This window comes from Armigeres subalbatus, chromosome 2 (genome assembly GCF_024139115.2).
Source record: "Armigeres subalbatus isolate Guangzhou_Male chromosome 2, GZ_Asu_2, whole genome shotgun sequence".
In the NCBI taxonomy this organism is placed as follows: domain Eukaryota; kingdom Metazoa; phylum Arthropoda; class Insecta; order Diptera; family Culicidae; genus Armigeres; species Armigeres subalbatus.
Window position 1 is genome coordinate 284264532 of NC_085140.1, and position 17395 is coordinate 284281926.

General features: G+C 41.8%; 1 protein-coding gene and 1 long non-coding RNA gene across 4 annotated transcripts in view; both read right to left on the minus strand.

Annotated features, from left to right (window-relative positions):
- The window catches only part of LOC134212337 (tyrosine-protein phosphatase Lar), a 612250-nt gene that overhangs the window by 325110 nt on the left and 269745 nt on the right, over nt 1-17395 (minus strand). For all 3 annotated transcript variants that reach the window (XM_062690096.1, XM_062690098.1, XM_062690097.1), the window contains one exon: nt 1692-2045. In XM_062690096.1, coding sequence (XP_062546080.1) covers nt 1692-1785 — 94 coding nt within the window. In that variant the 5' untranslated portion in view covers nt 1786-2045. The remainder of the gene's footprint in view (nt 1-1691; nt 2046-17395) is intronic.
- The window catches only part of LOC134216465 (uncharacterized), a 106156-nt gene continuing 91017 nt past the window's right edge, over nt 2257-17395 (minus strand). Inside the window, exons 2-3 of the long non-coding RNA XR_009980688.1 lie at nt 13088-14064; nt 2257-2456 (exon numbers count right to left, since the gene is read on the minus strand). This is a non-coding gene — a long non-coding RNA (uncharacterized LOC134216465). The remainder of the gene's footprint in view (nt 2457-13087; nt 14065-17395) is intronic.

Sequence of the window (17395 nt, forward strand, 5' to 3'; positions counted from 1 at the left end):
CGAGAATTGGAACGAATTTCACATGCAAATATCTATGCAAAACCAAACGAACTTTTCGTGAAAATTTAAACGAGTTTTCCATGAAAGTTGAAACAAATTTTCCGTGGAAATTCAAACGAATTTCCTATTGAAATTCAAATGAATTTCTCGTCTAAATTCATATGAAATCCCCCTGAATTTGGCAGAATGGAAGAAACAGTGGGATGAATAAATTAATTGGATAATAAACAGCAGTGCATGAGCAGCCAGAATGGCTTGCGGCCTACCGGTTATATAGACCAACATGAATTGACCAACAGTGATTGATCTTTATCTGAATGGTGACACAAAATAAAAGCTGTCACAGTTTGTTCTATATACCTACTCGATATGAAATTTGAAATACATATAACGTCAACTCGGATATTACATCGTTTATTTTTGAGAATCAATTGCATGAAGTCTTTAACTTGATGCGAAAAGCATGTAACGTTATCAACAAAAAGCAAAGCCTTTTTGTTTTGTATTTTTCACCTGAAGTCGCACCCGATTGAATTTCAACGAACTTGAACCGTAAATGCTTCTGAACTACTGATTGCTACATGGGGCCAAAGGTCCTCCTGCTCGAACATCCTCCACACACACACACACGGCATTTCTTTTTACCTTCTCCGCGGCATCGGATCGAGACAAATGTACGTGCAGTCAGTACACCCCGCACGGTGAGTCATAAATAATGATTCATAACTTTTTGATTGCTTTTCTGCTTTCCAGCCTCTGCAATCTTTACGCTTTGAAGACGAAGAAGCCAGCGAGCATCGCCAGGAAATGCGTTAAGGATGCTCCCAAGGCAGCGCGCGGCAGGTGTGTTCCGCTATGAATAAAACAATTGAGTCGTAAGGGTTCCGTAACCACTTTTCATCGACAACAGTATGAGGTATCTGGCGCCCGGTGCCATCTGGTGGCATCGGAAGCTGTTTGTTTTCACGTTTGGGCCTTGTGAGTGTGTTGTGTTTGTGTGTCCGTAGACATAATGCTGTGCTGCTCCCGAGAATTTAATCATGTTTGATCGGAGAAAAGTTTTGATGGAATTTCAAGATTCCAAGGCTGATCAAAAACTTGTTTACCAGTACAAATTGTGGAAAACAAGGTTTGCTTGTTAGCCGTACAGTGGAATAAATGCATTTCGTTCGGAGTTATTTAAGTTTAATAAAGTAGAGTTTTGCAACTTTTTGAATTATTCGAATAGAATGACTCAATACTCTAGTTCTCTATTTTCCAGGACCTTAGTAATTATGATTTCTGTCAAGATATATTGAAATAACGAATAATGAGAAAACCTCAGTAATGATCCGTGAAAAAATTTAATAATCCTACATCAGCATTTCTTCGCACAACCACTTCCTACGATGATCACGGCTTATGGACTCGTGAAGTACAAAATTGAACCATTAGTTCCGTTCCAGCACGAAAAAAAACCCAGCAAGAGCCCATCAACCCGTAAGAACCCGCCGTTGTTGAAGTAATTACCACCTCATATCGCCCAGTTTCGGATCTATCAACGCTCCATCTCGACGTGCGTGTCCTCTATCGCACTGAACCGTTTTTTTTAATATATGTATGTACGTACTCGTAAGGATCCCATCAACGACCAACTACCCAGAAAAACGGAACTAAAACAGCAGAAAAAAATAAAACAGGTTGGTACTCACGTGACGCTAGTGCACATTGCGGTATCCGCGCTAGGAGCAGGAAGCTAGCAATGGCTGTCAGGAACGCGGCGCACGAGGCCGCCTGCAGCCCCATGTCTCAATTCCCCCGCGCGCTAATTATTTTATTGCTTCGACTCTTGCTCGCTCGGTGTGCTTTGCCGCGGCCGGCTGTGAGAGTTTGCTTTTGTTAGCGCCGCCTTTCTTACTCGAGTGTGTGTGCTTTTATGTATGTTTGTATGTTTAGGTTGTCGTGGGTGCTATTTTTTCCCCCGATAGAATATTTTCTTATCTCACACGCGAAGGCCCCTGTCACGTTGAAGCTGTATCTATTTTCCTTCGCTGAGTTTGAGAGGACTGCGATGCGAGTCAACAAGTACCGTGGAAAAAATCCAGCATCAACGGATGGACGATATTTTGTTTGGAAAGAACGAAAATATACGATTTTCAGATTATCATCGATGGCATGTGAGCAAGCAAGAGGAAGGAATCGAGATTGTCGCAGGTCATGGAAATAGAAACGGAAAAAGGAAAATACGGCATGATTAAATTAAAGTTTTACCTACGTCAGATGTCACCGGGGTGACATGTTGGGGATGTTTGTTCGTTGGCTTTTTGAGAGAACGACGATGTATATACAGAAGAGCAGAAGCTGGCGTATATTTTCGGATTGGATTGGAAGAACAATTGACAGTGATATTCTTTTTTTTCTGTGGTGAAGGTAAGTTTCCTCCTAATCAACGCAATCTACCTTCGTCGAATGAAATCCTGAAATGGGATAATCTTTTGTTAGGCATAAACACGGTAGGCAGACGGACGTTTGGCATACGGACTGTTACTTGTACAGTAGAGTATTCAGATTAATATTTAACTGTATAACAATTGTGAAAAGATAAAAAAGTATATGTCTGAATATCGAGGAGCATATTTCTATACACATAGGCATAAATCAGGGCAATTCAATGAATTACTATTTCAATACTTGATTGTTCTTAGGAATTGCTGTAATAAAAACAAATTAAACCAACGGAATTTACTAAATATAGTTTAATAGTGTTGCTTCAAAAATACATTTGAGTTCAATTTGTCTTAAAAGAATAACTAGAATGTACCGAGTAAGGTTTCTAGTACCGATCACTTTTGAATAGTACGCGTTACTGGGACAAAACCGGTACTGATGATTTTTTATTGTTGTCCAATTTTGAACTGAACTTTTATTCTTGGTTAAACGTAGATAATCGACTTTAAAACAAGAGATTCATGTTGACTTGCATAAGGATTCAGTTTTACATCATTTTGATATTTCTTTTGGATTTTCATATCTATACTCGAACACCTGCTTCTTTTTCACGGTGGCTAAGGTTTAACAACTTATAAAGGAATAGCTACTAAATAAATACGTCGGAGGTGAGGTTTATGATAGACAATTCTCGAGCAACGAGTTTTTCCCATTAGTCCGTCACAGAACTCTTCAAAGTTGGCAAAGAAATTGGACAAATCGAGACTTATGTCCAATCACTATTCACTAAACGCACATCTGTACAGAATAAACCTTGTCGATAGCAACTTATGGTTACGATGACATCGATCACGTAGTTTGGTTCTGCTCGGAAAACGACGTCTCCAGAGAGCAATTATTGGATACCCTAGTGGCCCGAGGTAAACAACCCTTCCAGGAGATAAGAGGTGTTTTGGGGGATCGTGATGCATATGCAAGCTATTTATAGTTTTCTTTGTTCCTCTGACATAAAAGTCTAATATTTTTGTTTTTTTTTCTTTTCTTCAAAGTTTTTTTTTGTTTTGTCTTTGTCTTTCTGTCCCGTAGAGCGCCGTAGCTCTGGCCGTCCGGAAGATGCTTCCATTCGAACCATTCTTCGAGCACGACGACACACCACCATCCCTTGATTATGATGATTCCCTGATTCCCGAATCTTAATCCCCGTCCATCCTTAAACATTGTAAACCTAACCTCGAGTCACCACGAGTACGTTAGCTTATTTCCCTCTCTTACTAATTTAATAATAAGATTATGTCGATTGTACATATCACAAAGAAACGTGGCTCCGTAAAGTGTTATACACGCGAGCCTACCAAATAAACGAACTTGGAAAAAAATAATAAATACGTAAAATTATTTGGAAATTCAAGTCTCTCAATCAATCGCAGATTTATTCATCAGTGGTATGAAAATATAAACGATAGATTAAAGTGACCAGAACATTCTTGGGCCAATCCGGGGGGACACCTCAACCTTACGCACTATAAATTTTGGAAGTGCAACAAATCGTTTCAGAACGAATTATTCTCCTCTCAACCAAAACATCCAGCATGATGCTTATTACTCGATTTTATAGAAACATCGAAATCTATGGATCTACAAAAAAATGGAAATTTAGCATTTAGCACGTGTTTTTTTTTCGACATAAGAAAACGTGTTGGTTTTCATACGTCTGTTTTTTAAAATGCATTTAATGAGAGCATTTTATAAAATGCTAAGCGTATTATGTTGAAAACAAAATGTAATCCAGATTCGAACCATGGACATCAAGGTTAAGAGACGTGTGATTATTCTACTCACCCATCAACGTTCAAAAATCTGAAGCTTGAAACCATTTGACCGAAGGGCTTCAAAAACCAAAAGTCATTTTGGCCGGATAGATCAATTGGTAGAAAATGCCGTTCGAAAAGGGCCATTTGACCGAAATTTGCAGTTGGCCAAACAGTTCATTTGACCGGAAAAGTCGTTTTCCAAAAAAAGCCATTTGGTCGAAAATGTTGTTTCCCTTTCGGTCGTATGTTGTCTTTGGCCAAATGATATTTTCGGTCAAACCATCTCTCAGACATCTTTGCCTATCACAAAGTGGAGAGGAATATTTAGCTCTCTTCACACGCAATTATAATTGTTCGCTGATAAATCAGTTGAATACAGAAGTTCATACCGTGCACATCACTCGCATAGTTTTGTTTTCGACCGTGTACCTCCATGCCGCCACGTGACACGTCCGTTAAAGTTTGTCCGAGTTCGTTCTTGTGGTAACGCCACATGTCCACTTCGCCTGCGAGTGCTCCACGAATCCGGAGAACCAGCTCCGTGGTCTGACGGTAGTGTAAGTAAAGCTACATCGAGGTACGCCATTTTGATTGGATCAATAAGGAAAATCATTTCTCGTGCTCTAATGGATAGATTTCTGAATGCTGAACCAATCAAACGGGCATCGTATGAGGCGATAGTTAATGTCATAGATTCACATGAACGCAATCTATTGCAATTGCGTAAAACAGGATTATCGACGGACGGATCTCATCGGCTGGCACTCATTCTGTACACACGTCTTGATGCCAAAACTCGACGACACTAGGAGCGTGCCTACAATTCTCGGGAGGCACCGTAGTACGAGGATATGGTGAAATTTTTGTCGCGAGCATCGGAGTCTCGTCAGGAACAGGTTCGAATGAAGTTCAAAATTGGTTCAACCCTTCAAGAAATCTTGTCCGCTATGTTAAAAACTTTTCTATTCTCCTTTCAAATCCCTCCCAAAGGCTTGAATCAGTCAAAAAGGCTGGAATTGTCTTTCCTCTTCCCATTTGGTTCGGGCTTGTCCTAGCTCGGCTAGTCGTGTCTGTGGATAGAAGCATCATACGATGCTACATTTGCGCACAGCAAGCAACACTTCTAGCCAAGGACAAGACCATTCTCGAAAATCCTTCATTCTTTAAGGTCAGCCCTCAATTGCAACACCTCTAAACAATTCCTCGCAAAGCTCCGGAGGAAACCCCACTGCTTCCGATCCGGTCGAACCTTCCACTTCCATTCGTCAGTCTCGCCTCCTGCTACTGTTCCAACGGATAGTAGCATCGTTCTGTAGTCAACCACCGTTGTCACGATAGCGGACTACAATAGAAATTTTCAATTTTTAACATCGTCAGCGACCATTTTCAGACCACACAGTCTTGCTTCAAGGCATTTTCCAGGCGGTACACATGGCCGGCCGGAGAGGGCAGCGAACGATAATTCCCGCGCCCTAGGCAGGATTAGAAGAACGAGCTGTGAGCTTATTAACAGCAGAAGCGAAGAAGTCGATCAACCGTTCCGATCGTGAACAGGAAACAACCGTAAAAAAATGTTTCCCGGAGCTGGACTCGAACCGACGACCCCAGCGTGCAAGGTGCGAGTTCGCGTTCTCGCGTTTGGGATTTCTTTTTAAAAAAGACCCAAGTCGATTGACTACTAAACTTAAACTGATTTATTGTCTTAATGTAACCTACCACCTAACCTAATAATGCCATATCAGCACCCTACACCTGGCCTCGATGCCAATCGATGATACTGCTGACCGAGCTCCGTGCCGTCGCCGTTGCCGAGGGCACCCAAATCGCTGACGTCGGTGGTGCCATCGATGGAATGTGCTAAGTCCGGGTGGCCGGGCGTTAACTCGACCTTCCTTAGAGATGAACCTTCTGGTTCATAGTATCCACTATTGAAAAGGTTTTGAAATTTTCCAAGCCCTGCCTAGGCTCCTTTGCTCCATGATGTTCCTTGTTGCTTGGTACCGTCTGCAGCTTGATCTTGGTAGTCCTATGGAAGAAAATACTGAAGAAAATAGCAATACCGATTATGATGGGGAGGATTGCAATTCCTCCAAACAGTGGCCAATGTGGAAAATGTAGGCTTTTGGTTTCCAAGCGAAGTAGATCCAACTCCTTTCGGGTTTCTGACTGGAGTTTGTGGAGATGTTCCATGCTGAGGTTCAAAACGTCTCCGTTTTTAAAGATGGTTATCCCGTCCAAAGGGAGATATATCGGTTTTCCGGCAATGTTTCTGGTTTTACTTGTGTATGGGACACCATTGATCTGTATGGTGCAATTCTCGTACTGGATTGAATACGATCCGGAGAGGATCCTCTCAGAACCGCTGCAATCGGATGAAAAGGTGAAGTTTTTGGCGGTGTTGACAAGTATATGGTGTGTGTCAATTGAAATGACTTCTTGTTGGATAGGGTTTGATGTATAGTTGCAGACAGCTGTTTTTCCGTCCAAGAGATTGGGTATACATGAGGAATCGGCTACTTCAGTATCTTCCAAATTGTAAATTGTTGGTTCTAGCGTATGGACTGTAAATTTTTCAGATGGGTGGATTAAGAAATATTTCTTGGTCGTGTGTATTTGTTGTCGATTGTGGAAGGTTGGGCAAACAAGGATCTTATGAAAAACTCGAGGATCCAATTTCGGCAATTTGATGAACAGTATGATCTCCTGGTTGTTGGTGGCTATTGAAGTAGTGGCATAGGTGACAACTTCGGCTGACGAATGGACAGTTACATTTTCCTCTCTAAATCTTTCCTAAACATTTCCTTCTCATTTTGGTTAATATTTTCCCATTTAAAATCCCTAATTTAGCTAACATTATCGTATCTATTATATCTCCAATTTTCTCGTTTAAATCTTTAAGGTTAAAGAGAATGTTTATTGAATATAGCTCTGAAGATTTGTTCTTGAATAACTGAATAGCTTCTTTAGTCTTGAAAACGGATTCCTTTAGCTGAAGAGTCATTTCTCTGTTAATTTTGACTTGCTTGTTATTATTGTAGATGAGATTGTTAATGCTATTGTTAATCAATTTTAAATCATTTGCATCAGGTGACCCAGCAATAAATTTCCAAACAGTTCCTACAGCATCCCATCTTCTTTTGCCTTCTAATAGGGATTATACTTTCCAAAGACTTATTAATTTCATCGAATTTTTGTAGTATTATTTCCGAAAATTGGTTTTTATCTATTTCATCAAATCTATTCCTGAGATCTACGACATGTGTTCTTAATGACTCTATGCTGAAGTGGTGGATGTAACGATACGATGAATATTTTAATCTGCTCATTCCGTGGTCGAAGACGAAAATAGGTTGTTCCAGTCGTTGTATGTGTAACGTCCATGCTTCTGTCAGTAGGGATGAGATTAGTAAAATTGCCAACATCCTCCGTTGGACTTCCTGGGTTTTCCTGGGATGATTTTTGATAGCGGGACTCCGTCTATGGGGGAGAACCAGGCAGTTATTTCGGGTTGGTCCGTTTTGCTGCTGACGGCTACTCCGGGCCCTAATAACGATCGATCCGGCTGGATGCGGTGTCCTGATCCTCGCTTCGTCCGTAGGGTAGGCTCGTTGAACCTAGGGTGTGGTGTTTGGCTCCTTCCACCAATGGTGTGATAGATCACTTTGAGGATTTTTACACTTCACTTGTTGAACGATTTTTCACTACCGGACACTTATACTATTCCCACGTCGACGGGTCCCTATTCGGGCGCCAGTTCGCGTTCTCGCGTTTGGGATTTCTTTTTAAAAAAAGACCCAAGTCGATTGACTACTAAACTTAAACTGATTTATTGTCTTAATGTAACCTACCACCTAACCTAATAATGCCATATCAGCACCCTACACCTGGCCTCGATGCCAATCGATGATACTGCTGACCGAGCTCCGTGCCGTCGCCGTTGCCGAGGGCACCCAAATCGCTGACGTCGGTGGTGCCATCGATGGAATGTGCTAAGTCCGGGTGGCCTCTACACCACCAAGTGAGGCGACCACTGCGACAACTACATACGACAGCTAGAAGTCCACCGATCCACGCGCAGACATCCAATAATCGTTTTTGGAAGTCTGCAAGAGTTAAACGGTAGCGTGTCGAACACGTGGCGAAGGCCGACAGTAGGCGCGCCTGCCGAACAGTGAGTACATGCATGTTCGAATATTCCCAAGCGCTTGATGATTTTTGCCACTAATCCGAGTTAAACCGCTAGCGTGGCCTCTGTTCATCCAGCCCTACCGTACGTCCTGCATACGCGTCGGTAGCCAAATGAAGTTGTGTCGAAAATGAACTCTTACACTACAGCTCGAATGTTTTTTTTGAACCGCTAGTTGATGGGAGAAATCTAATGAGGTAAAAGAGAAATGATTTTCATGTTTTCAGGTCGTTTTGTTCTGCTTAGGGTGGATTTGATTTTCCAGGGAGGTTGGCCCGAACCCAACCACGGACAGCTTTTCAGTCGGACAGGATCGATCGAAGTGTTTTGGAGTCGAGTTCCAGTGATAACGGCTCGAAGGCAATAAACTCGTCATCGGCGGAAGTCATCATTCCGAACACGTTTTTTTTTTATTTAGGCGACTTACAGTCGTGAAGCCCTACGCTCCCATGCCAGCCCACTCATTTACCTCCCAGTTATATGGGAAAACTTGAACCCTCCCCTTAAGGGTCTCACAGGTCAGCAAGCCACAATCGCGGTAGATGGTCTCCTTTGGGAGTGGCGCTTAAGTCATTTTGACTTGAACCCGGGTAATCGTGAGGCTGACTGGTTGCAATTGGCGCCCAACAGAATTGGCATAGAACCTCATTTATGGTTGCATTTTTTTCTTTTTCAAAATCTTTGAATTTCCCATATTTAAATATTTTTTTCTTTTTTTTAAATACCATTATTACTATTGTGGTGATCTACCACTACATTGTCCTTTACCAACTACACGTCAAGGTAGTTTAGGATGATAAAAACAGGCAGCTCATCGACGGGTAAATAATTATGAATATTTACCTCTCGATAGTTACCTGACAATGTATATATAGCAATTAGAATTAATAAATTAGAGTTAAGGTAGAGCTTGTTCTTCTCTCCACCGACCATATCACATTCCCTAGGAGCTGGAGATGGCTGAGGCCACTCCAGAGAGGACTCGGCTTCGCTTCATTGGTGGCAGCGGTGGGATGCGTTGGACATCAGAGGAGCATAAACGGAACTGAGGTTCGAAGAAGTCGGAAGTCGGCAGTGCCGATACGATAGAAGATGTGGTAAAAGTTCCACGCATCGAATTGACAGCAGTTTGTAAAGGTAGGTATTCTTGGCAGGATGTAATGATCCTTCTTGAGATGAGGGCGTTATTGCAATCCTTTGATCACTGACGGTCCTCGAGAGGTACCTTCATAGCGCAGGATTGCCAAAACACCATTGTTGCATAATTATTTGCACACCGACACATCCTGCTGAAGAAGAAGAATATCCGAAAAATAAATGATTTAAATAGTAAATCATTTATTTTCTCATAGGGGATGAGTAATGTGGTGATCTACCACTACATTGTCCTTTACCAACTACCCGTCGAGGTAGTTTAGGATGATAAAAGCAGACAGCTCATCGACGGGTAAATAATTATGAATATTTACCTCTCGATAGTTACCTGACAATGTATATATAGCACGTAATTAGAATTAATAAATTAGAGTTAAGGTAGAGCTTGTTCTTCTCTCCACCGACCATATCACATTCCCTAGGAGCTGGAGATGGCTGAGGCCACTCCAGAGAGGACTCGGCTTCGCTTCACTATTATTCTTATTATTATTTGTAGATTAAGTTTTATTTTCAAAGTCGTGTTTTTTTTCTGTTTGACCACACTTTTTACTCTATTAATAATTTTGTTTGGTTTGATTTGATTATTAATTATTTTATTTGGCATTCGCATCTCTTTCATAAAATGGATAAATTTCCGTACGCTGAACATTCAAACTTGAAGGAAGTTGAATACGAACTCCTCATTAGAGGCGTTTTAGATGAGAAAGTTTCGGTTCTTGATTTGGCAAGTAAGCAGAGGCATTTGCGCACACTTTTTGAAGATGATGTGAAAGAAATGAGAAATTCTTCTTCACCGTATAATATCGTAGAGGAATATGACAATATCAAAGGTTGGGTTACAGACCTAATAAATTCGTTCCAACGCTACGGGTTGGAACAACGATTAATTTCGAGAGTGTTACATAATTAGTACCGCGTAAAAAGGTGTTTAACAGAGCAGGAAAGTGAAATTCAAATGAAACGTAAATTAGTGCGTCGTATCGAAGAGTGTATGAAAGAGTCGGTCATCCCACAATCGCGGTAGATGGTCTTCCTTAGGAGTGGCGCTTAAGCCATTTTTACTTGAACCCGGGAACTCGTGAGGCCGACGGGTTGCAGGCTTTCATTCGAGAATATATTCAGCTGGAACATATGGCTCTAATCGACCCAGGCAGCGACGATTGGAAGTTTGGTGAGAAAACAAATTACATGCCTCACCATTGCATTGTTCGTCCTGAAAGCGTCATGACGAAACTACGCGTCGTGTTTGACGCTTCCTGCTCCACCAATACCGGCGCTAAACGACGCTTTTTTGGTGGACCCGTCGTTCAAATCGATTTGTATAGCATACTGATACGTTTTCGGATTCCTCGTTTCGCAACCCGAGTAGAAGAAAATATCTCAATAATATCAAATGTTGATAAGATAGCAAAATGAGATATGGACATGATTGATATAAGAGATAAAAGATCAGACGACATTATCAATATTTTGCACTAAAATATCACGAGGAGATCAAGTTATGCTATTTGCAATAAGTGATCAATATCATGTGTCATTGATTTGTTCTTATCCATAGCATATCTTGAATTTATATGATATTTCGGTGCAAATTTTTGATATTGTTGCCTGTTCTTTTATCTCTTATATCAATCAAGTCCATATCATGTTTTGTTATTCTGTTCATGGCTTCTGCCCGGGAATCATTGCCGATTTGGAAAGAATGTACCGGCAAGTGTTGGTACATACACTCCACCGTCGTCTACAACGCATCGTATTCCGAAGAAATTTGTTAGGAATCGTGTAGCTGAGATACAGAAAATCACCGCGGCTGGAATCTGGAGCCCCGTTTCTGGAAACAAGAAGCCTGCAGACGCAATCTCACGTGGCATGTCAACAATGGACCTTGTTGACCATCCGCTTTGGTGACAAGGACCCATGTGGTTGCAACAACCGAAAATATTTTGGCCTGCAACCGTCACAACATCTGATGGGCATTCCGACCAGGAGCAACTGCAGGAACGACCCGCCACTTCATTGTCAGATGTGATTCAACTGACTGTTTGTGGCAGTCTTCGTTTGTCAATCGACAAAAGCAATACACCTTGAGCTGGTAGGCAACTAAACTACTGATCTTTTATCGCTTCGTTGAGGATATTCTCAGCAAGTCGAGGAGTACCAAAAACTTTTTATTTCGACAACGCTACAAATTTCATCGATGCTCGACGAACGCTGAACGAATTTCTGCAGCTGTTTCGATAAAAAAAAAAACGTTTGGATGTCGCTCAGCAATGCTCTGCATAGGAAATCCAGTTTCTGTTCATACCACCCCAGTCGCCACATTTTGGTGGTATTTGGGAGGCATCGGTTAAATCCCTAAAAACCCACCACCGTCGTACACTGGACAATGCATTGGGTTACAGCAGAGCAGTTTCATAAACTCCTCACTCAAATCGATGCGCTTATAAACTCTCGGCCTCTAACGCAGCTAGGTAACTCTCCAGATGACTTGGACGTCCTAACGCCAGGTCATTTTTTGGTGCATAGACCTCTGACAGCCATACCAGATCCTTCCTATGAGGAATTACCCGCCAATAGGCTTTCGCAATGGCAGATGATACAAGAATATCTTCGACGTCTATGGAAGCGATGGTCATCTGAGTATCTATCAGGACTACAGAAACGAACCCGGTCCCGGTGGACATCTGCACGTGAAAACATCCGCATCAGGACGATGGTGTTAGTGCGCGACGACAATCTGCCGCCACTGAAGTGGCGTTTTGGTCGCGTTACGAAGTTTTTCCTGGCAGCGATGGGCTCATCCGAGCCATAATTACTGTGGACATTTGGAATAATTTCCTTGAATTCGGAAGAATTTCTCGTGGAAGTTTGAAAGAATCTTCCGTGGAAATTCGGAAGAAATAGGTATTCAAAATAACTTCCTATTGAAATTTGATTCGGATATAATTCTGGCGGATATTCGACAGAATTTTCTTAGGAAACTTGAAAGAATTTCCGGGAGCTCGGAAGAATTTTCTGTGGAAATTCAGAAAAAATCGTGTAGAAATTCGTAAATTGGAAATTACAACAAAAAAAATTCTGTGGAAATGCGAAGAAGAATTGCGCTAAAATGATTGTATGACCGACCTGACATGACAGTTAAAGAGTTAAAAAAAGTCTTTCTGCAAATTTTACAAATCTTAGATATATCTCCGCTTTTTGCAGAAATGTCGAAAAAATGAAATTTTTAAAAAATTTAATCTGGGAATATTTCCCTTGAAAGTTGTCTATAAGCCAAATCATAAGAACATGTCATAAAGTAAAAAATAAAACATGAACTTTTAAACCCTCTTATGAGGTAGAAGTCTGAAACTCATCAACAGAAACCTGAAAATCTAAAATAAATTGCTTACTTCACAGCCATTAGCGGCCATACAGTTATTCCCTCATAGCTTAATGCTTGTTTCCATATGTCTTCAAAAGTTTCAATTTGTGCCATGATTTATGCCCCTGTGTTACACACACTCACCCTCACATCTAGTTACATATCACAGACAAGCTATATGGTGCTGCATCATACCGCAGCCTGAACGTCCTTTGTAGCTGGCGTCCGCATGACTAACATTTTTATGCCCATTATCCGATTATCCTAAATTAGTACCAATACATCTTTCTTCATCTTCGGCCGTATCGGAGGTTAACGTTCACAAAACCTTTCATTCTTCAAACTGGTCTTACTTCTGGAACCCCGCCACTGGATTGCGCCCCTTCAACAGTTTTTGTTCACATTTCCGATCACCTGGCCCACTTGCTTCGCGATAAATCCCATTTACTGCCTGACTGCACGATTATCTGCTGCAATTTTCCTCGGAAAAGTTTCTTCCACACCATGTTTTCACCGTCTCGTTTGCGCACAATTATAGAGTACACAGCAGCAGCAGCAGCAGCAAAATAAACTGCACGGCCACTATCAATTTCGTTGCTCCCGTCCGTTCTACCGAAATAGGCCCATTTGCATGGCCGACGCTTCCTTCGCTCGAGACTACAAATGCACAACAATCTGGAAAACTCGTACGCAAGTTCGTCGACCCCCAAGCCGTTTCACATTTTCACTAGGTGGCGGCGCTCTTTTCACCGACATCCTGCTGCATTCCGGACCACCAGCAACGGCCAAAGTGGTTCTCCGATGGCGGGCGGCTGCTCGGGTCGGACCCATCCTATTCGACAGGGGACCACTTTGGGCGCCCACATCCTTGCCGGCCGTATCCCACCCCGCCCGGCGCCCTCGTTGATATTCTGACGCCCAGCAGTAACTTTTGGCTTCAATTTCTCTTCGTCCACTTTGTTCACTTATTACAAAGACTTTTCTGCACTGCCCTGCGAGGGAATAAATTCACCGTAATAGATTCTTTGCGCCGGGCTGCTTCACGTAATTTATTATTATTGGATTTCATAATTTTCGATTCATTAATTTTCTCCTCTTCATTATGAGATTGGTTTCGTTTGCTATGAGACGGGGGAAAAAAAGGAAATATCGGTTAGCAGGAGCACGTGCTACCGCTTTGGCGGATTTTCACTTCACTTCTTTGTTATTATTTTATTACATTTGAGCGAACTTATTCTACGCCCTGCCGGTGGTTAATCGTCGTTCGCAAAGTTTCCTCTGCGCGAAATGAATGCACGCACTCCGAGCTTTGACGGCTGTTGGAAGCTGACATTGCTGAGGTGGGAAATTGGATCAGCCGTAAAGTATGAGAGCATATTTGCAAACTTTGGTCGATGGGGGAATGTTTCGCTGCGAGGATATCGTCTGGCGAAGGCTGTAGACTTTTTTTTCGAGAAAGGTTACGAATTTGCATAATTTATAGGATTGTCTTCTGGATGGGATGGGTTGTAACCCGAGGAGTTTCAATGGAAGATGAGATACAGCTTAAAAGCTTTTGTTGAACCAATATTGTGTTCACTTAAGTTGTTTGAAATAAACTGATCGAAGGATGAACAAAAGTTGGATAAATTAAATTATTCAATATTTTGTCGAAAACATCTTACATTCCAAAGATGCATACTGATGAAACAAAGACATTATTTAAAAGATATTTAAGGAAAAGGATACCGATTTATCTGATAAAAACCCAACTGAATTCACTAAGTAGTGATACTGCCTTTCTCGCATTTAGCCAAGACACCAACCTCATATGATTCAGTGCACTTCTTGACTTTGGTTGGATTTTCCCTTTCAACTCTTCAAGACTGGATTAATCTCAAATAACCTTTTGGATTTAGCTACAGAAATTTAGAAAAAATATCTTTTTATTTCCTTTGTTTATTGTAGAAATTTATTTTTGATGTTCTTCAACCCTCTACTGCGGTTCTCAACCTTTTGTTAAGAAACGGGTACTTCAGGCATTGTTATTGATTTTGAGACCCCCTTAGATGTACTAACTTGGAGTTCAGACTTTAGTTGAAATATATTTTTATTTCAACTCTATAGATAAGCGAAAATGCAAGAAATAACGATTATACTTGACTTCTATCTTTAAAGGTACCCGAACTATACGTCTTTCAGGAAGAAATTTCATTTCGTTTTACACATTTAAATCCGAGCTTCTAATGAAACTAAAGATTTTCAAATTTTGACTGACCATTTGCAATATAGATCGTGAATTTTGTAAATATGTTTAGATTTGTACAAAAAAATAGAAAATCAATAAATTTAGGAATTCCACTTGGAATATTATCTGAAGGGATTTCTCCAAGTATTAAGACAAAGAATCTTCAAGCATTGTTGTATGGATGTTCCATTAGGTGTTCTTCTTGAAGCTTCTTCTCCTTCAAGATTTTTTTATGAGATCTCATCCAAGAACTCCTGTTTTCTGCACCTTTGAGTTTGTTACATTCTTCAACAAGAGAAAATTGCATACCTAATTAGCTGAACATGCTGAAAAAATATCTAGAAATAACTAGGAGGACTAAGTCAAAGGATAATTTTTTAAGTAACTTCTTGCTTAAAAATGTTACATTTCAAAACAAATTCCTGCGTTTTCAGATTTCTAAGAAGTAGTTATTTTAAACTTCTTTCAGAATAAAAACTTCAAGCTAAAGAGGCACCGGAAACTCATGACTTTTTCTGAAATGTGAGTCAAGAGTATTTTCTCATAGTAGAAGTTACCCCACATTTACAAGATTGTTTTATAATTTAGAGACCTTTGAGACTTTGATGACTTTTGGTGACTTCCGAGTCTCTTAAAAGGAGTTCTCCAAGCCTCTTTAAAGCCAAGCCTCTTGGAGGGACACGTCCGAGGAGGCTTCCGAACCTCTTGAAAGGAGGCTTCCGAGCCCCTCGAAAGGAGGCTTCCGAACCTCTTGAAAAAGGCTTCCGAGCCTTTTGAAAGGAGGCTTCTGAGTCTCATGAAAGGAGGCTTCGGAACTATTAAAAGAAGGCTTCTGCGCCTCTTGGAAGGCGGCTTCATAAGCTCATGGGAGGAGGCTTCCGGGCTTCTTGAAAGGAGGCTTCCGAGCCTTTTGAAAGGAGGCTTCCAAGCCTCTTGAAAGGTGGGTTCCGGGCCTCTTGGAAGCCGGCTTCCGAGATTCTTGAAAGGAGGCTTCCGAGTCTGTTGAAAGGAGGCTTCCGAGTCTGTTGAAAGGAGGCTTCCGAGTCTGTTGAAAGGAGGCTTCCGAGCCTGTTGACAGGAGGCTTCCGAGCCTGTTAAAAGGAGGCTTCCGAGCCTGTTGAAAGGAGGCTTCCGAGCCTCTTGAAAGGAGGCTTCCGAGCCTCTTGAAAGGAGGCTGCCGAGCCTCTTGGAAGGAGGCTTCCGAGCCTCTTGGAAGGAGGCTTCTGAGCCTTTTGGAAGGAGGCTTCCGAGCCTCTTGGAAGGAGGCTTCCGAGCCTCTTGGAAGGAGGCTTCCGAGCCTCTTGGAAGGAGGCTTTAGAGCCTCTTGGAAGGAGGCTTCTGAGCCTCTTGGAAGGAGGCTTCTGAGCCTCTTGGAAGGAGGCTTCCGAGCTTCTTGGAAGGAGGCTTCCGAGCCTCTTGGAAGGAGGCTTCCGAGCCTCTTGGAAGGAGGCTTCCGAGCCTCTTGGAAGGAGGCTCCCGAGCCTCTTGGAAGGAGGCTCCCGAGCCTCTTGGAAGGAGGCTTCCGAGCCTCTTGGAAGGAGGCTTCCGAGCCTCTTGGAAGGAGGCTTCCGAGCCTCTTGGAAGGAGGCTTGCTAGCCATTTGAAAGAAGGTTTCGGAGCTCTTTAAAAGAAAGCTTACTAGTTTCTTGGAAGAAGGCTTTCAAGCTTTTTCAACGAAGCTACTGAGGTTTCGGGAAAAGCCTTCATGCCCCTCAAATTTGAGGCTTCCAAACCTTTAGATTCTAGATTTAAGTCACTCAACTTTTTGTCATTTGATCTTGTCCACAGCCCTTCATACACTATACTGGTTGTAGTGGACAGGATTAGATAGGTTTTGATATACTTGTTGCCATACATATCATATAAAATAAAAAGTTTTGAAATCTAAAACGAGTTTTGATTAACACTGAAACTTTCAACTCTGGACTTTTAAAATCATGAAGTTTGACTCGTAGCAAGATATGTTTAGAAGCTAATCGAAATTTGTTCACTTTCTGAGTGAGCCACAATCCCATCAAAACTCGGGGTCAGTGTATACAAAACTCATGAAGTTTGACATGCCGCAAGATGGATTTCGGAACTAGCATACATTTTCCGGACCTAGCCAAAGCGTCCAAAAACTCTCAAAGTCTCATCTATTGGGCTTGTCTGCGAAAATCATGAATTTTGATCGGTCGTTTTTGACCGCACATAACCCAGGACCCCCTCTTGATAAATCCGACCGG